At 38.5% G+C, this 21,408-nt stretch overlaps 1 protein-coding gene across 4 annotated transcripts; it reads right to left on the bottom strand.

Annotated features, from left to right (window-relative positions):
* Nucleotides 1-2,016: 2,016 nt before the first annotated feature.
* ap1m3 (adaptor related protein complex 1 subunit mu 3) lies at nt 2,017-21,344 on the bottom strand. 4 transcript variants are annotated; one of them, XM_015355428.2, is made up of 14 exons: nt 21,088-21,344; nt 20,279-20,388; nt 20,017-20,121; nt 14,878-15,034; nt 14,447-14,514; nt 14,054-14,184; nt 10,949-11,096; nt 10,147-10,273; nt 7,506-7,648; nt 6,772-6,843; nt 6,076-6,234; nt 5,021-5,146; nt 3,754-3,829; nt 2,017-3,240 (listed from the first exon to the last, which is right to left on the bottom strand). In XM_015355428.2, exons 3-14 carry the CDS (start codon nt 20,056-20,058, stop codon nt 3,218-3,220), a joined length of 1,272 nt encoding a protein of 423 aa, XP_015210914.1. In that variant the 5' UTR covers nt 20,059-20,121; nt 20,279-20,388; nt 21,088-21,344; the 3' UTR covers nt 2,017-3,217. The 4 variants fall into 4 exon arrangements, with proteins under 4 accessions (XP_015210914.1, XP_006634903.2, XP_015210915.1 ...); XM_006634840.3 differs by lacking the exon at nt 20,279-20,388; XM_015355429.2 differs by lacking the exon at nt 21,088-21,344 and having other exon boundaries at nt 20,279-20,394.
* Between the last annotated feature and the right edge of the window lie 64 nt (nt 21,345-21,408).

Genomic DNA, 21,408 nt, shown 5'->3' on the forward strand with positions numbered 1-21,408 from the left:
GCTTTACAGGTAATGGGGATCCCCTCCACCACCACCAATGTGCAGCATCCACCTGGATGATGCGACGGCAGCCATAGTGCGCCAGAACGCTCACCACACATCAGCTATCAGTGGGGAGGAGAGCAGAGTAATGTAGCCAATTCATAGAGGGGGATTATTAGGAGGCCATGATTAGTAAGGGCCAATTGGAAATTTGGCCAGGACACCGGGGTCATTAAATGCTGCCTGGATATGATATTACTTTTCTGTGACTTATAGCAGACAGCTTGAAACCCCAATAAAACAAAAGGGATTGTGCCCAAGGGCTACGTAATCCTGCCATTTGACACAGCCAGTACTGTTCCAGCACACTGTAAAGTGATCTAGGAGCAGGGGCAGGACGTCTGTACTGGGTGACACCAGCTCTCCACAGTCACAGCTCTCCCTTTGTTTGTGCCTTGCGCTGTCTATTGTCACCAAGAGACAGATGACTCACATGTCGAGGCAGATAAACACAGACCTAGGGACAAGTGTGTACACACAAACACAATTGAGATTTTCACTTGTGTTGTAAAAGCCCCCTTACAGGCAGCTGGCTCCTCAAGGTAAAAAGGCTGAAAGACCAGGAGCGGTGCCTCAGAAGAACAAACCAGAAAATCAATCCAACACGTTCCCCTTCTTGTTATTTTTACCCTATTGTTCCCCCCCCTCCTCTTAAAAATAAATTAAGGAATTAAAAAAAAATGATGTTCTTTGAAATACAGCATTTCCAATTCAACTACATTTTTGAAGCTGGTATACTGTAGCTCTGTGTATTCAGCTATGCCACCACATTTTTTTGATTGATTGTATTTCCTTCTGTTTCTCAAGTTCTGTTTGCCAAACACACAGGGAACATCCTTTGATTTGCTGCAGTCACACTCCATTCTGCTTTTTCAGATACTGCTCTATGGGCATGAATGAGATCTTTCTCTTGGGTAGCAGTGTGGATTTGCCTTTTGGACTCGTGGGCTCAAATCCCAGGTGGGACACAGGTGTTACAGCTTCGAGTCAGATACCTCACTTTAATTGCTCCAGTATATGCCCTGCTATATGTATGGATACTGTGCATGTCATCACTGGAAATGAGAATTTGTTCTTAACTGACCTGTGTGGTAAAATAAAAAAAATATCAGAAGTAATATTTGGCACAGTGCTCTGGCACACTCTGTTGTTTTTAATATGGTTCACTTTTCTATTATGATCAAAATCTTTATTTCCAGAATTCTGATGTTTTTTTATCATTTTTCAAATATATACAGGAATCGGGTAGTATTTAAATGAACTATGGAAATTGTCTGCAATTCTATTTTGAGGAATCATGCGCTTTCTTTTGTGTAATGATATAAAAATATTAATTTATTGAGATGCTTGATTGTCAATGACAGACACGTCCTCAGATTTACTGAGCTGTACAGTATAAAATTAGTGGAGCAGAAATTGCCAAGTCTGAGCATTATAAAAAATACATTGAACACACACACACACACACAAAAGCAGTTATCCTGTGTTTTACCATAAAGTTCTGACTCAATATTTAATACTAAGTAGACTTCAAAATGGTAGAACTGTACAGGTTTGGACCAGAAATTAGTTTATTTTAATAGAAAAGTCTCCATTGCAAACATTTTAAATAAAATAATAAACATGCAAAATAACAATAAAGCAATGCATTCACAGCTAGGAATTAATCTGGGCTTTACTGTTGTTATTTTATAAATAACTGACTCACCACCAGAAATATTTAAAGTAAAAAATCCTTTCGACAACCAATAATGGTTTCCCATCACCTCCTAAGAAGACATTTCCAAGTATGTGTCATTGACAAAGTGGCACATACTATAGTCATTGCATACACATACTGTGACATCGCCACAGACAGGATAGTTCACAGCAGCTTTAACAGATGAGAGATTTAGGACAGAAACAAACAGGGAAGCTTGAAAAAACAACTCGCATCAACCAAAAGCAAAAGAAAATGACAAACGCCAGGATGAGAAAACCCCAAAACATGAAGCCTTTATTTGGCTAAGGATCCCAGTGCATAAGGAAATCTTGTGTCTCATATTCACAGTGAAATATTTCTGAACATTCTCCTGGTCCTGAGCAGCTTTAAGTGCTGACAGGCATCATTCATCATTGTCACCTCATTACGAACTCTGTGTCTAAAAAAGTTGCAGAACTCCTGAACTAACCATGAGTTCCACACATGTCTAAAGCAGGTCTAGTTACTCTTTGCTATAGTGTGTTGGTTGTTGGTTTTGTGTCAGCAAAAAAAAAAAGTGCACAGAATCAAGGTCAGAATACACAAAAAAGAATTGGGTTCTTATTAGTATGGAAACCAAGAAAGGAAAAATCAATAAAAACATTGTGTCTGTTTACATTGTAAGAAAATAATTTGTAATTCTGATGTTTGTTATAAGCTTCAAGACAATTATTACTCAGAATATTGTCTGGTGTAATGAAAGTAAGAAAATCTTTTGATTTCCATTCCAAATGCACATTCTCTGCTGTATCAAGAGACTTATAAATGAAACCCTCAAATGTCAGAAAACAAAGACCTACAGAACAAAGTCTAAGTTAATCATTTGCTTGGTTTCTAAGGTGTGTACATTATTGGTAATGAGACTGCAATTCCTTTTTATAAATGCCAAAGGCCAGGATAACATCAGGTGATATTACATTGTGAAAATACCTCCAACTGCTCTTTTTTTAGAGATTGTGAAACATTTTAAAGGTAAGATTTTTTAAAGATGTTTCATGTAACACTCTGAAATGCAACTATGCTCCTTTGAGAGAAAATCACCAAAACAGCAGAAAAATGTTCTGCCCTCAATACCAACTAATACAGTATAAACATAATAGGACAGCTACCCTCATTTTGGTTTCTTTCCAGACTAATAGTAATAATGTAAATCTGAAAGTTTTCAGAGAATCAAAACATATTTATTGACAACTTATCACATTATTCCTAGTCTTTTTAAAATGTGGTGACAATCTTTTTAAAAAATATTGTTTCAACAAAAATACAGTGTCACCGTGGTCCCATGGCTGAGGCCTTCACTTTGAACACTGTAGCTGCCAGGCTGTAATCAGGGATCGGCTGATCTATTCTCTCCTCTGTTTTGTCTTCATTTGTGGGCTACAAAAAGTGTGCTAGTGCATTATATTTCTTCATTTGTCTCACAAGATTTTCCCCTTAGTTTGTCCGTAGCTGATAATCTGCCAAAAAATGATAATGCAAGAAAAAAATTAAAGGATCTATATTATTAACCTTAATGTTGTACCCCTTCAAAAAGTATATTCATTAATATATAGCACTTTTCATTTAATGGTCTTCCAACATTACAAATGGATTTTTATCCATCATTAAACTCACGTTTAGTTCCACAGTCTTTATTTGGTGTTGAAAACAGTTTTACTCTAGTTTTGGGAGAGTTGGCTAAGACGCCATGATCAATGTTTTCTAATGGGTGCATACCATCCTTTTCAAATTTTTAAATACCACAGAATTAATACATAGGGAAAGTGTGGACCTTGTCCTGCAGATAGCAAAGGGAAGGAACACTTCATAAAAAACTGCAGAGGCAAATTTCCATGGGTGACGCGGAGACTCACTGTTAAGGGCCATCCCCATGGTGTGAATAAAAAGACAAAGTTCTATGTATTACACAGAAAGTGGCTAAATCTCTGAACCTGGTTTTCCCATGAGGACCAGAGAAGCTCAAGTCTTACCTCCGCTCTGTGTGATGTAGCGTACCCAGGGCAGGGCCTGATAGCCACTCTTCTCAATTATCTTCAAGTAGCGGACCTGCAGAGAAGCACAGACATAGGTAAGGGATGGTAGGACTCACAATACTGCAGCTATACTGTTCTGACATGGGGCCAGGGTAGCTCAATGGGCTTGAGCAAGACAAAGATAATGCCAGAACATAGGTTGTGATCCCTGTCTACTCACAAAGTAATAAACAGCCCATGTGGTTCGTCAGCCATTGAAAGTGTGGCTTTGAGACTGCTGGAGCCTGAGCTGTATGATCAGTCTCTTTCAATCATCACTACTGAAGCAAAGAATGCTTCCACCAGAAAAGTGATCATATTTATCCTGCCTCAGAGAAAAAAAAAACCTGTATGGTGGCAAATATGGCAAACGCACACAGATGTTCATTTGTAATTCAATATTTTTCACATAAAAACTGGTGAGAAAGCAAAGCATTGGAGTATGGCATATCACAAAGTCCTTGGGCCGAACAAGTGTGGAACTAATAGATAACCGAGAAATGTTCAAGGAGGTAATTCTAGCAAAACTATAAATTCATTATACGTCTATGTGCTTTTGTGGTACCATAATTAATCACTAGTTCAAGTACGTAGCTGTGTCAGCATGCGAAGGCTGCAAAGGAACAAGTAAAGGTTTATTCCACGCTGAAAAGAGAAGAAAAGAAACAGAACGTTTCGGCTGTGGAGCCTCCAGAGCCGAAACGTTAGGTTTTTTTTCCTACCTTTACAGCATGGAATAAATAATGAATCACTGATGAGCGTGATCATGTGCTGTATGTGCTTCAAGCTGAAACATCTGAACAAGTCACTGCAAACATGTTTAGATATCTCAGACATCCCAATAGTCCCCTTCTGAGACATTCCAATGGGAATCAGAATGTCAGACATAAAGTAGGGCACATTCCCATCTACATGTAACTACATTCAGACTTGCTGTACAGTACTGGCAGATGAGCTGTTACGTCCAGGATTGTGTGCCTCTGTGAGTTTTTGACCCTGAGATTTGCATTCCCATCTCTCATATGTCTTTATGGAGACCGAAAGAGAACTTGGAAGACTTGAAGACACATCAACAATTTACTGTACCATTTTACCATTGGAAGTCAGTTTCATTTTGAGCAACAGCATAGTTAACAATCCTGTAGGCTCCCTCTTAGCTTAGCTTTTAGGGAAACTGTCTGAATTCAGTCTCAACAAGCCAACAATCCTGAGCTCAGCGTCTCACCTGGATCCCGGACACAGTGAAGTAAGGGATCTCGAAGGTGACAGTAATGGGTGGTTTTCCCTCCAGTTCTTCACTTTCCACACTGGGCAAACCGAAATGAGCTCGCATTAGGTACTCCTTCCCACCCTGCCAGCCAGGGGAACAGAATTAGTACCCATGTCAGACTGCCTGACTGCTGATCAGATCAGGGCTAGAGGTTTTTTGAAGGGAGGGAGTTATTGCTTACAATAAAGAATCTCAAAAAGTTTCTATGAGCATTTGAAAACAAGTATAAACTTAAATTCTTCAATAATATACATATATGGGGCTACATCATATGCCACTTGACCTCAAATGCACTCAGTGATGCTGTTTTGATAAATAAGCTGATGATATTAATGAAATAATCAGGACATTTATAATACTGTATGTACTCCAAAAATTCTGATTGAGATGTTCAAAAAGTGAATTTCCTGCATTGGCAATTGGTATAGACAACAATGTGCGGGTTCAGAATACAGGAACCTTTTCTCACAGGTCTTCAACAGGTTTCTCTTGTGTTACGTAATACCTGTTTTTTTAAAACACCTGAGAGTATTTCAAAGGTGGAATATTTTAAAGGAGGAATATGTCCCACTCCACCGAAACCAAATCAAGAAAAACTAAGGTATTTTAGAGCACAAAACATCTGTTTTTAATACCAGTCCAATCAGAAGAGGTTGTACTAAAAGAAGAACTAACATAATTTGTGGAGTTACTGTCTAAACTGTGCTCCTAAATAGGATGTTAGTATGTAGAAAATGAGTTCCTGAAATCAGAAAGAATATGGTTCAAGATGAAAATGTAAAAACTTTTCGCAAGAGCAATGCATGAGTAAGTTACATAGGGGCTGTAAGAGGAATGGAATTCACAACAGTTATCAAAGATGGGCAATTCTTTATAGATTCAGATTTTAGTGGACTTATTTTTCTTCTGAGAAGATTGGAATACGGTAAAAAAATGTTTCAGTGAGTAGCCTCCTCAATGCGAGAGTGAAAGGTGTGAAAGTGAGGACGTGTTAGAGGTTTTCTACTTACAGGGAAGGATTTGATTGTCCAAACCACCATATTTTTCTCTGGGACCCACTTGGCACTGCCTGTGCTGGTCTTGAACTTTGGGGAGTCTGCATCGCTGGGCACTGGTACCATGATAGCCACATTATTAGCTGTGGATCGTTGCTTGAACTGACTCCGGGCCTGGGGTACACAAAGACACAAGGCACACAGCAGGACACGTGACATAGGTAATTAAGAAAAACAAAGCTATTCAGAGCAAAAGTTGGTTGGATAACACCTTAATTAGTGAGAGGAACACTTGATGGAAAGCTTGCCTTGATTTCTTTTGGAGGTCAGATTACTGATTCAAAATGGAAAGTAAGCATTTGTCCCGAGAGACCTGTGCATCTACTTTTTGTGTTTCATTTAAGATAACTCCATTCTACATTATCCCACACAGGAAAAAAGAAATAATGACAATATTTTAGACCAGTAGGTTAGAAATCGTAAACCAAGGAGATATACAACAAATATGAATTAACTCATATAATTAGGAACCCTTGAGAATACTGTCCTAGAATGTGTTCAGTAGCAGAGTGATAATTATTCTGAAGTCAGGCGAGATATAGGTATTTATATCAACTAATATATATATAATATAATATATAAGCAGGCACCTGAGACAGAAAACTCACTATGGACACACTTAGCCAGAGAGCTGCACAGAAAAGACCATACCTTGACCATGATCTCCACCCGGCTGTGGGAGTACTTTTCTATCACAGATTCAATCCAAATGAGGGGCTTAACCTGGGACAGAGAGGCCAAGAACATGGGACATTTTCAGTGGATCAGTGAGACAACATGCATTAGGCTCCAGGATGAAGCCAGACACAGACATAAATGGCTGAGCCCCCACCTTTCTGGGATTATTATCTTGACAGGGTCCGGGATTCATGTTTATTCCTTATTTTCATGGAATGTCAGGCTACAGGGTTGAACAGGCAGCAAATTCATCAGACACTCTTGCACCATACTTACATGGAACTGCTAAGCATACAAAAGCAAGCATTCTAAAGGGAAAAAGAATATTTAAATGTCACAAAGGCTAAATACCGACTGAGTCAATCCGGTTTAACGTGTCAGATTTTTCTTCCATATGATAACAAACAGAGCATATTGAAATGGTCAATCTTGACACAAGTTATAAAACTGTGTAGCAAACCGCCAAACACAAAAACAACTGTGTAGTAGCTTGGCCTCATACAGATGGTCATTTACAAGGCTTATACTGTATCTTTATAGTGCCATGGGTGCTGAATTTCTGCTGAAAACTAACTGCACCACTAGAACTGCTAACTCTAAGGGCAGGGAATGCTCTCAGGATTTGTCACCCTAGTGCCCCAAAAGTACATATCAGTTGTAGGAAATGTCTTGCATTTCCAGTGTCAGTGAGCTGTTGTGATACTAACAGGGGTATGAAGGCGGTAAGCCATCAGTTCACACTCCCCATCTGGTGGGATGAAGGAGATGGTGCGGTCATTTTCAAAGCGAGAAAGTCGCACACACTGATGGAACTTCACATCCTCCAGCTCCACTGTCTTGCTCTTATCCCCTGGGAAAAACACAAACAGGAAAACAGTTCTTGCAGCCTTGTTTGAAAACACAAGCTCTCCTGTACAATGTCAGAGAGACATCTGAGACAATAAAAAAGTATTGATTGTATATAGGCTACAGGCAATGTATGACATACAATAAATCAATAAACCAAGTGCTGGAAAACATGTATTCTTTTACTGCTGTGTTTTACTTAAATTTAAACAAACATTCTTATGTTTCTGAAAGTCGAAGAGATTATTTAAATAAATCGTCCTTACTGCTAAAGTATATTGGACAAATAAATATGCCAGTTTAAACAACTTTCATTTAGACAGGCAAAACCTAGTACTACTGTATATGATGTGAAGATAATACTTGAGTTAATATTGACATGTTTAACTTCATTACGGTACCTTAAGAAATCAAATCCTCCTTTAAAGAGACAATTATATATAGAAAGAGAGTTCAATTCACTCTTAATCTATTTTATGCACAGGGAATACTGCCAGGTCTGAATGTAAAAACGCATCCATTTAAAGTTGTGCTCTGAAGCATGACTTGGTATCGGTGACATTTTAATGAAGATTAAAAGGAGGTCTAGGTTCTTGATGTCTGCTGCTGACGGCTCCGACTCAGTGCTGAGTCTGTGGAGATCAGAGGCCTACCATGCAGCCATAATCCCAGCAGGAACACCTGAGGACCCTACTTTTATACTCAGAATACAAAGAGAAGCAATAACATATATGTACAGAAAGGTTGGACAAGTGCCTGGCTCACCAGAGAAGGAAGAAGCCCTTTTAATTTGTAAGTCTTTGTTCAATATTGAGATCCCCAGGGTCCCCTGAATGATCTGTTCCTACATGTTTGGACCTGTGGCCAGCAGGCACATGCAACCTCTAAAAGAACTCCTTTCTCCAGTCTTCTGAGACTTACCTCCTCTTCTGTACCACAGAACTTACGTAACTAGGCTGTTTATTAAGCTCATGCTAGAGTTCCTTTGAACAAACTCCTACCTTTCTTTATTATACCTTTATTCAATAAAATCCCTTCTAAAGTTTACCTTAGGCAAAATCACTGCTGCAGCATTTTAAACCTTATGTTTCTTCACGTATTTTGTAACAGGTCACTGCAGACCTGGTTCTCATTAGTGTTTTTGTTTGGTTTGCTTGATTAGTGTACTAAAGAAGAATTGTGTCCATCAAGTACAAGGATGAAAGCACAACATATGATTGTACTCTTGGGTGTATTTCATTTTTCACAACCAAACTAAAACGAATGTGTCGTGCCCTAGGCTGTGGTTTTTAGATGTATCCTGCCCCCTTGGGGACAGGCTTGGATACAGCAACTGGAATCGCACATGGCTGCTGACCTGTGACCCTGCCCAGTTTATTCCTGGATTCCAAATGTCAACTGGAGAAAAGAAAAGCAGTATGATGGGTTACAACTGAATCAATTGGAGCTATGTGAATAAATGCTACTGTTATCAGCAGATTACTTTCTTGATTTATTTCATTTTTTAATTAAGCGTTGGTCTTCCCATTTTCTAGTGGGCAGGACAGGGAAGGTTCAGTTCACAAAGCCTAGGCTACAGAGAGAGGGGCAGGATGTGTGGTGATGTGCATCTGATTTGTTTTTGCAATTTTTCTTGGTTTAGCCTCTTTATACAGTAATTCTCTCATTTGTCCCTCCTCTTGTCTTTTGACTTTCAGGGGACTCTGTGGAAGTGGAGTGGATTTTCCTTACGCCCTTTCATCTTTTTCCCCTCACTTCTTTCTCGAGTCCCGGCCCAGATGGGCACTACCCCTCTCTTCCTCTTCAGTGTTCTCATTGTAAACACATCATCTCCAACTCATGGCCATCAGCATACTGAAGACACAGCTACTCCAGCACTGTCTTCAAAGTATCTGGGCTGTCTTTAGATCTAGCCAGGAAAAACTTTCTTGTAAGCACCATAATAAAAATACGATACAATCTCTCAAATCATTACTGATTATGACACAGGAAATCCTAGTAAGATAGCGTGTGCCTTGCTTTTTAGTTGTGCCTTGCTAATTAGTTACTTATTCCAAAACAGGGATAGCTCAGTAATAAAGGTTATGTGTTCTGTCTTCATCACTCTTACAATGATTTTACTTTGCTAATGTCTGTCAAAATACTTTTGTTTTGAAAGGAAAAATTGCAAAGCCTGCAATGGTTCTGAAAAAAGAAGGTGTTTTTTTATATTATCCATTTCTTTTCCTTTCACGTAGGTCAACATTAGACGCTGGCTAATCAGCCTGGCTGGCTAACTGCTTCTCTAGCATAAGTCAAATTCTTGCATCTGCAAGGTCACTTCTAGCCACCTCATCTGAGCAAAATTCAGTGCGGAGAGTGAGATTTAGGATGAAGGTTTGACACCTACAAACATTCTAAAAAAAAAAATTGGATTATGTGGACAAAACAAAAAAAAATATTATAGAATTAGGAAAGTAAGGTGTGTTTTAGGCAACTTTGCTTCTTCGGATTCTAACTTACTTCCCGTGATTTCGAAGAGCACTTTGTCATTGAGGCCAAGACGCAGTTCTGGCATTCCAGATAAAACCACCTTCAGCTTGACGCTGCCGACGATCTCACTGCGCAGCACACTACCATTTGCACTCACCTGCCAGAGACATACAGACATACAAAAGGGGAAGTGAGTTTCAGGGGGAGACAGGTCAAAGTATGGAGAGAAGAAGATCGAGAGGACAAGCACAGGAGGGTATGAGAGAGCTGGACAACAAAGAGCACATTAACAATGACAGAAAAAGAAGACAAGAAAGAAGAGTTGTAAGGATAGAAAGAGAGGAACGGAGAAACAGAAGAAAATGAGAGTGCAGAAAGCTGTGAAATAAAAACAAGAGTGGAAATGTAGGTTAAGTAATGGTTTCCTGTTAGGAGCTATCTCAGGAATGAGCTTTGTTGTGCTGAGTACCGGTGACCATGACTGAGCTCCACCCTGTGAAGTCCAACTTGTGCCCAGTGACCCACATTGGCGTGGGGGTGTGAGGCTGATTGAGGGCCTGTCTTAACTGCGGTACACAGGAAATTTGCAATCATTTCCTCAGCCAGTGAATTCAAGGAAGTGGGTAAATGAGCTCTGGATGTTTCTCAGTATAAAAATCAAAACAAAGTTCACATTACATTTATTCCTTCTCCATTTGTCATTCACTTTGTCTGACACCAAGTCATATTTGTGTACACAACAATTATATAAAGTATATTTGGGAATTCTCAATTAGAAAGCCTCAAACTTACAACAGAAAACTTCGGCCCAGTGGTACTGAATTTCTCTTACCAGCAAATTGACAGACTCGATAACATCAATGAAAACTTCATTCTTCCTATATTTAATCCCCTCTGACCTCCAAGAGACAGCGTTGGTTACTGTTGCCGGGGGCCTCGGTGCACCCACCTCCAGCTTGTGGCCCTGCTGTGTAATGTACCTGCAGAGAAAAGACAGGTCACATAGGAGACTAAAAAACAATAGCCATCTCCAAGAAACAGCACCAAATTTATAATATGATTCTTCACGTTTATAGCATAACATAGTATGTTATGCAGCTCTACAGCGAAATACACTTCTTATTTCCTGTTAAGTGTAAGCGTTTAATGGGTGCAATCTATCAAAATACAGCAATAAACAGGTAAACAAAACTAACTTTTTCACAGACATCCATCCATTTTCTAACGGCTTTCTCCAATTCAGGGTTGCTGGGAAGCCGGAGCCTATTCTGGCAAGCATCAGGCGCAAGGTGGGATACACTCTGGACGGGATGCCAGTCAGTACAGACTTATTTAATACAGTATTATTTAATAAAAACAGTAGGAATCATTCTTTTTAAAAGCTCAGTAATGCAGAGGGTCTAAAACCAAACTGGTTAAATGTCTTCAGTTTAAGATTGCAGATACCTATCTATATTATAATCCACTAGAGACAGCTTGACAACACCATAGCAGAGTATGTACAGAGAAGAACCGTCCTGCAGAGGAAACCCTATTTAGACTGCATCATGTAAGGGTAGTGCTCATGACTAACTACATTCCAAGGCAGTAACGGTAAAGACTAACATCTCTTAACAGTTACTGTACATGAACAAGCTGTCACCTTGGGGCTGCTCTAGGTCTTATTCAAGTATACTGGCTAATGCCATGCTTAGAACTGCATTGAAAATGGATGTAAATGACTGCCAAAGAGTTGAACAACACCCCGACCCCCATTACCTGTTTAGCAAATTTCTGAATTGATCACCTCCATGCCCTGCTTAATCGCAAATCGTTCAGAGTCTCCTTCCACTCTAAGTTAATGTTGTCACTGTTATTATTTTAAAGGGAAATAATAAGACTTTCATTCCAAGCCTTGCTATCATTTCTTCTCTTTATACCCATTTAACCTTTTCCCTCTCAGATTTAGGAACAATGCCTGCTGAATTCCATTTTTTGGCTTTCTTTACGGAGTGTCTCCCCTAGTGAGTAGACCAGATGTTTCAGAATGTCTAAAGACCATGCCTCACGAGTAGAACTGTCGTAAAAAAGTAGCCAAAAAGAGTTCAACAACAGCCTGCTGATTTCAGTGTTCTCTTCACAATTGCTAATATCACCTTGCTTGAATGAGGATGAGTGAGACATAGAAAATTGAAGTGCCTTGGCACTGTTTGCACCTGACAGTTGCTGGGATATGCATTTGTTGTATTGTACACTGTAAAGCACAACACAAATGAATATTCCAGTGCATGTATCACCTGACCGTGTTTAGCACGTTTGTTCTCTTGGGTTAAACAAAAAAGAAGAAAGGAAATACAAAACGGGAACAAACGTTCGTATTTCCATGCCTTTAATAAATGCTAATGAATGCCTTAATGTGAACAGCGGGGCTAGGAGCATCAGACACAAACAGTCGTATTAGCATCAGAATAACTATCAGCTCTTTCAAAGAGCCATCTGCAAGCCTGGCTTGGGCAGTGATGATAGAAATAGCTCATAAGAGCCAGTTCATTCCCTTGTTGAATGGTGGCCGAAGGGGAGACCGCCAATAGCATAGATTTTGTACCCCTCTTTAGAAAAAAGATGGGGTGAAGATGAGTGAGGAGACTCTCTTGAGAGGCCGTGTCTGGTTCTTCCATGTGGACAGCTGACAGAGGCTTTGTCTCACTCGCACAGGGACTTCCACTAATCATCTACTGAAGGCAGACTGAGCCAGAGAGCCGTCCCTCTTTATTAACACACGAGAATCTTCTATTCGCTGACAAACGCCCACAAAATCTTAGCTTTAATTCTTCCAATTATTACTATCGATCAATGCTACCCTCAGATTTCCAGAAAGGAAATGCCTCTAAAACTTAAGATATTAAAAAAAGATTTGTAGACTCACTCAGCCTTTTGAATAACATTAAAAATTCTGTGATGCAGATTTTTATATGGTTAAAAAAAGGAAAAGGGCTAAGTATGGTAACTGGAAACTAATCGATTTAGTTTTTTTATTTTCCTTTCCATCAGTCCTATGTGCAAATCTCCTTGCTGTGAATGGATCTACAATGACATAGATTTTTGCTAGAAGTGATATTGATCTAGCTTGACTGTGCTACAGACGATTCTATTGACCAATTACTTGATAAAGTCAGGTCGACAAACCAGAAGCGATACCAGTTCTGCTGGGTTTACAATTAAAATAATTGTAGAAGTAAAATGGAGAATGCACTTGAAACATTAGGTCTCTACTCTCTTCTTTGTTGTCAGTTTTAGTATGACAGACAGAAACTCGCTCACAGTTTAATGACTTACTTTTATCTCCTACTGGTAGCTAGAAGTTTAAATGTATAATACCAATACCATTTCCACAAATGAATTTTTCAATCAGTGCATCCATCGATCTTGATTTGATAAAACTCCTTCACTGAAAAAATTCTCCAACATCTTTACAAAATAATGTTATTGTATGAGAACGTAAAAATATCACAGCAAAAAGAAAAAACAACAACCAAGTATTAAAGTCTCCAAAAAGGAGACCACAACTGAAGATACTTGAAATCTTTGCTGAAACCTTCAAATCAATGGCACAGTCAAATAAGAATCCTGTGCATGATACTACGACATACTGTTCATATCCATGAATGATTGTGAATAATTATATAGAAAATGTATACATACTGTACTTGTACAGTACATACACAGTGTCTGATGAATGCTAAAGAAATGAGTTGACAGAACCTAAAGACATAAATGCCAATTAAAAAAGAAAATCCTGCAGTCTATTAAGCAGAAACACCTTGGTATTACAGTTCCTCTCCCACCTGATTTGTTCTGAGTCAAAAGTTAATATCACAGAGAATATGTCAACTGGAGTATCATTAATGGCAGCTATCAATTCTTTTCAATGCCACTTAATAAAGGGATCAGCACTTACTCCTGAAGGATCTTGCTGTCTGTCGTTTGAGGGAATCCAAAATCCATCACCTCGTCCATTAGCTCGTACACAGTGACAAAATTATCACGGATACTCTCCTCTTCAAGCTCCTTAAAATACTCCTTGAACACCTACACAAGAACCCAAAACAGACCAAGAGAGTAATGATAAACATACCACAAGCAGCCCCTAAAGGGGTCTTTTAGTTACGGTAGAAAACAAAATACAGCAGTCAGGGTATAAAAGATGCTGGTCAAGAAAGAGGAATTGAAGGCAGTTTTGATGGAACAGCATAATGCGAAGTGAAGGATAATTTTAGGTCTTACAAGATGTCAAATTTGCAATGTCACCTGCAGAGGTCAGTACAGCTCACAAATTCAGTATCGTACTCACCTCAACTATTTTATACAGGAAGGCAAACACCAAGGCTGCATTCGCATTTTTCTTGGTTATGGCCACCACTTTAGTTTACCAGTTAAGAAAGAGCACAAAAGAAGAGATTTGAAATCAGTAATAATCAGAGTTAAACTAATACTTTATAGGCTATGCAATTAATAGAAATATTGTATGCCTGACATTACACTCAGGGCACAATCTGCTGAGTGCTTCATGACCATACTCCTAAATTTCTTCAAGGTCATTCCTACGTTACACAGTTCAGTGTGGCAAAATAAAGTGATACTGAGCAGAGATGACAAAAACTGAGGCCTACGGCACCTTTGCAGTTTAGGTTCATTGCAGAAGAGGGCATGACCATGAGTCATGAGACAACTCCGGTCTGTCAAGCTGGTATAAAGCAAATTTAAAATGGCAATGAAGGATACAGTAGAGATTGCTGTGCTTGATCCACAAGAAGTGTGAGGCTCCGTGAGTCAGCAGTGGAGAAATGTCTGCATCTTCCTCTTTTTTCATCAGAATGGGCATGAAGTGATCAATTTCATTCATGTCCATGTCCCCCATGTAATTCCGACATATCAGCACCTAGGATAGAGATGAAAGCTCAGACACACCAAATCTAACAATTCCTTCAGCACGGTTTCTTCACATGTGACCCTACGAACATCCACATGAGACAATTTCAGTCTGTAAAGCAGGTATAAAGAGAATTTTTATTACAATTAATTTTGATTAAATAATTATAGACCAGTCAGGCGCAATACCCATCAGAACATCAGTCAATGTATTCACTCTTTGTGTGAAGCTCACAGAAATAGAAGAACGAAAAAAAAACAATGATGCAGCCGGCAACGTAAGTCACTCTACACCCCTGATTATTGATTATTAATCACTGAAGCCTTATCATTTGCAAGAGAATCCACAATGTAGCTTCAAAATGTGCTGCACTGAAAACAGGGACTTTGTTTTCAACACAAACAGAGCCCACAGCAAAGGGATGGAGCAACTGTTAACAACAACAAGATGTGTAAGTGCCCTCACTAAGACAGTGGCACATAGATTTGAGTTCCCTTGAAACTCCCAAAAGGGCGATTTTATATTATATGACACATATTAAGTTAGTGTTTTCCAATAAATTAAACAAAATAAATCTGCCTGAAGGTCACCGGATTTCCATATTTCCATTTTGCTCACCTGAACAATAAAATCACTGGACTGACGTGACCTCCATTCATCATGCACAGCTCAGCACTGGTAACAGCAGATTCAAATGGAGGCCTGGGGGTTTCCATTGACTGGGCAATACCCTGGTCATGTCACTCACTGTGAAAGCTGGTATTACCATGGATTAGAAAAAATGGGGAACTTGGGATATATCCGTTTTTCATGTATTTGGAACAAAAACAAAAGGGGTCTGAGAAAAGCTTCATTTTCCTTTCACACAGCCAAAAGAAAAAAAAACACTTCTGTGATTTGCACAGCAGTGAAAGAAGTATAAAACCTTTTTAGTACAATCACTCAGCATACATTGAGAACACAATTGGTCTTGAAGTATGCATGGATAACCTACTTATAACAGCATAAATTTCCAGCTGCCTTTTCCCCCTGCTTTCTTCCTGCTTGAGCAGAGGGCAGAGTGTGTGCTATCTATTCATAACTAGACAGGTATACAGCAAGATCCGGTGAGCATACTGAGCTGTAGGGCAGCAAATATCTGTCAACCTTTAAAAAACAGGTTCTTGAAGGCTGAGCCTTTTTTTGTTACCTTCAAAGACTTCATCTGCAAGGTGAATGTGAAATTGGATTCATTTAAGGATCTCTTTTCAGTCTTTTAAGAAGTAATACCAATTTTTGTAGACTGCTTTCAAGTGCTTTGGCTGAAAATTATACGTATTAAAATCCCAATTGTGCTGTTCACTGGCAAAACAAAACTTTTCTTTCAAGGCATGGTAGATTACAGGCTATGACAGTGCTTCATGGATAGCCCTGGGTTTAGAGTATTTGTGCTTTAGAAATCCTGTGAGGCAAAAATTTAAATGTAATTTAACTAAAAAGCTTGATAGACAATAGCTCAGGGTGCATTTGTCAGCTACCTTACAAAAGGGTAGCATAATTCCTTTCATAACAACTGTATTTGTTATGGAATAAAAATCACTGCCTCGTTCAGCTTTCTTTATTATTGGTCTTGTACACACTTTCTATTATAAAGAGTCTTCCTTATAAATTACCCTGAGCCTATAAGTGGGTGATGGTGGTGCCTTTTGTAATAAGATACCTGATTAGCATTCATGTTAGAATAGAAAACTTCCAATGGATCATTATTAATTTAGAGCAACAACTTTTTTTCACTCCGTATTCCAGAGTGGTTTGTATTTCTCACCGGCATTCTGGGGGGGGAATCCTCTAAACTGCTGTGCTAAGAGCACTTTCATTGCCTTTTTGCTATTTTCTATTGCTTTTTGTCACAGTTCTATCCCACAGAGATATTCTTTATTTGATAATTAAACACCCTTAACCGTGGTGAAATACAATCTGGTAAATTTCCATCATTACATTTGCATAATATGTTTTCAGTGAGTACTGGTCCTCTCTCGTTATTTTTCTATTCACATACTTCAATGTTTTAAAGGTTGTTTTTTAAAAAAAAAACACAAACCTGCAGTGGCCACTTCACAAGGTACTGCTAACTTACAACACCAGGACAGCTCAAAAACATTAGAATACAAAAAAAAATCCTTCAGCTGTTCATATACAGTAGATACCCCCATACACACCCTGCATACCACCAGATGTAATTGCCTTAATATTGATGGAAAATTATATGAAAATGTCTACATATTCAAAAATGTGCTTTGCTGAACTGGACTGAATATTGCAAAATAGCTCAAATTAGATTTTGAAGCACTTGCTGTGAAAAGATTAGGTTATTAAGAAGGTGAAGGAAGAGAGTCTCTCTTAGTATGTGGGACCCATATTTGAAGGGAGCAGTATAGCATAGTGTGTATGTCTGTGGGCTCATAGCTTGTGGATTGTGGGTTCAAGTCCCTGCTGTAGGCACTGCTGTCATAACATGAGCTATGTACTTTACCTCAATTGCTCCACTCCACCAAGCTGTTTAAGGGAGGCCAGAATTCCCTGGGGTAAGCCCTGTGATGGACAGCAGATGGTTGAGTCCTACACATTTTGATTGCTTCATGCCTAGAATCCAGGCCACTTGAGCACCTGTATGTGGCTCAACAGTATTACCCACCTACTATTCATAACCATACTTCAACTGTCTTTCAACAGACCATTCAGGTGCTGTCCAGAGTGAACAGGTTCATCTAAAGAAATACAAATCATATCATTATCTAAAACTCAATGAAAATAGAAAAAGGAAGGAATCAGAATTAGCCAATGCAACCACAATGTGATTACTGGACAGTTACACAATGATACAATACTGCCCACACACCCTCACAGGTGTGACTCAGAGCTGCAAGGGAGACAGAGCCTACCTCAGCAAGCAACAGACTCAAGGTGGGGTACACCCTGGAATGGGACACCAGTCCATTGCAGGGCACACACACATCTAGGGCCAATTTTCCCAGAAGCCAATTAACATACCAGTATGTTTTTGAGCTGTGGGAGGAAACCAGAGCACCTAGAGGAAAACCACGGGAACATGCAAACTCCACACAGACAGCACCCCAGGTCCAGAATTAAACTCGGGGCTGAGGGCTAAGAGGCAGCAATGCTAACCACTGCTCCCCTGTGCCACTCAAAATTATTTTACAAGTATTTTTTAAAATATAGCATAAACATCTTAATTTAAGAACAGGCATCCAAACACCAAGGTACTGTACCATTACCCCTGGCCTTTTTTCTGCTTGTCATTTCTGCTTCTGTTGTTCCTAATTCTTGAGTACTTCTACAATAAATTTACATTTTACTACTACAAACAAGAAGCGTCATTACAAATTAAAAAAAAACATAGATAATTGATAAGTAGATAATCAATAACTATTTGTAAAATAATAAATTGATTATTTCTAATTATTTTTTAAAGTAAAACTTTAGAAATGTGTTATCCTAAGTGGGATCTACAGTTTTTGATTACTTATTAAAATGTAATGCCGGTGTGAATTTATATTACTAACCTAACTATTCTAATCACGTCTGTAATTAAAACATATAATCTAAGTTTCAGATAAATACAACTTCAGACAAATGCAACTAGACATATTTAGCTCTCAGAGAAGGAACAAAGCTTTGATCTTTGTAAATGAAAACATTAAAATTTTAATAGAATTTTTACATCAAATTAGGAATAAGTGTTTATGTGTTGGCTTACAATAGACTCAAAGTCTTTAATCCACCTGTTCACCAACTGGTTAGGATGAAGAAAGCTATACAAAACAAAAAGGACAGGAACTGGTTCAGTGATTTCAATCATGATTTAACCTGAAGTCTACAGCAATGGGGAAGTAAGCATTTTACTGTACAGTATAGTGGTCCTCGAGTTTATAGGTAGAACAATACAGAGCACACAACATAAAGATATAAGCAACAGGCATGCATTTTTCAAACTAATAAGGTAGACAGTAAATCGTAACGTACTGTACCACTGCAGAGAGAACGTTATACATTCAAGCTCTGCAGATAACAGTTTGACATTGGACCAATATACAGTACTGTACCATCAAAGAAAAATACACACGTACATATTTACCAACGAGTCGCTTTCTAGATCTGACATTCCTTGCACTACAGTAAGCCTTAAGGTATATCATGCAGTTGGGAGAGTGACTGATAGCGTTGGTTCTGTTTATCGGTTCTTCATATGCTGATAAAAGAAAGGTACGAAGAGATAGGAGATGGCGGAAGATAATAATTTATGATTTCAAGACTAGGGAATTCCCTATTGTTTGAAACAATTTCAGTAAACACACAGCACACAGTATAGCGGTTGGTGCAGCATTTCAGAGTGTTTATGACTGTATAGCGTTACACGGCCAACAGGTGAGTTCCTGTTTTTTTGCGTGTTATTTTCCCTCGGGCTGGAACAGAAAAACACCCTCTCTCCTGCGCTCGACTTCGTTATTAAACCCCTACTTCAGCAATCAGAGTTTACGGATCGCGATACTTCCCTTTACAAAGAAGATACATATTGTCTATTCAATTTCTAAAACAAAAAAGCCTTTCTCTTACCAACATATCCAATCTTAGAAATGCGCCCAAGTGAAAACAGATATATCTGTGGTTCCTAAATTTAAATATAATAATTTGAGCTTTCAGAACGACAAGTATGCAATCTCTTTAAATTATAACACTTTGACGTAAAATTAAATTGTCTTCATTTCTAACAGAAACGCACACTTTGACACGTTTTTTTTAGGTAAGGGGACTTGACCTCTGAAGTTACGAACATGAACCTGATATTTATCAAATATGCATGATGTCTTTTTCAAGGAAACTGTTCTTCTTCAATTTCCATTGACGCTTCCCCAAAAGTCACCTGTTGATGCAAGCCCTTATCGGCTCATACAGGTAGTAAAGTCAATACTCTGACCAGCCATACAACTCACCTTTCCTTTCAAGTCCAGGATGAAAACCGCTGACGCAGACATCCTCCTGTACGAGGTCGGAAGAAGTCCCGACCGAGGGTAACTGTTATTTTCCGGGTGTGTGTCCTGTTTAAATGTGCAAAAGAAATCAGTCTGGATTTTATTAAACGGGAGTATTTTCTCCTTGCAACGCTCTTCCGGGTCTCCTAACGTCACAGACCTGTCAAACAGCTTTTCATTTGCATATAAAAGGAAGTTGCTGTGGACACACAAGTCCACTCACCTTCACACGAACAGAAGGAAGACTGCGGTTTAGCGGGGGGCAGAGCTTAAATCGTGATGGATAGAGTTTTTTCTCCGCTCTCCTTCGTGCGACGGAAAGTGCTTTAATGCCTGGAAGCAGATCTAGAATGATTTCGTCGAGTAAAGCACAGAGGAGACTATTGCCTATTTTGCATGACTAATGTTTGTACACTGCTCTCATTGAACTTTATATATATTTTTTTATGCTAAATTCCACATACCTTATATTAGAATATGTATGGAGAATTTACTACACTTTGAAACCCGTGTGCATATCGAGTATCACTATAAAATTATTTGATATCAGCAACAGTATTGTATCTATAGGACTTTGGGTAATCCGAAAAAACATCACAATTTTAAAAGAATTAAAGTATTGAACAGACTTCATGCATAAGGACAAAATACGCAGAAAACACACATTTTCGTTTTTTTTTAAAAAAGGAAGCAAAAATAGGTATGCTACATAAAAGGACGGTATTAATAAGCTATATCCTACTCTCTTTATATCTTATTTGGATTTAATAATTACAATTTAATAATTTAAAAGGCAGAAGCCAAGTCAGATCCAGGAATTTAGTCAAATGTCATGTGAAGGACAGTACAAACACGTTGTGGCAGAATTCGTCCAGCTGGTACTTGAACTGTGATCGAATTGTTAAAAATGAACATTGGAGACTCCTGGCGGTGTTAATAATTATTAGCGTTTAAAATGGATAAAACTAATATTGCATTATTAAACATAAAAATTGATTTTTTATTATTTGGAAAACATAAAATGTAACATACCGAAATGTGTACCAGATTCCAATTAACATTAATATCCATCAAATTCAAACTTTTAAAAACTTTATGTACTGAAAAACAAAAGAGAATTTTTTTAATGCAATATATTTAATGAATAACCAGATTAAAGGGAATGATTACAAGCATACAGTGTAACAATTTACCATTTTTAATGTGAACTTCATACCCTTAATGAGACTACATTAGTTTGGTATGAATTGTAATTACAGTGACAAAGATAGAAAATCAGGCTAAATTGTGTAAAAGTCAGGGTAGATTTGTAATATGTTTTTTTTAACAGACTCACAATATCACAGTATGTAT

This window comes from Lepisosteus oculatus, chromosome 9 (assembly GCF_040954835.1).
Source record: "Lepisosteus oculatus isolate fLepOcu1 chromosome 9, fLepOcu1.hap2, whole genome shotgun sequence".
Lineage (NCBI taxonomy): Eukaryota > Metazoa > Chordata > Actinopteri > Semionotiformes > Lepisosteidae > Lepisosteus > Lepisosteus oculatus.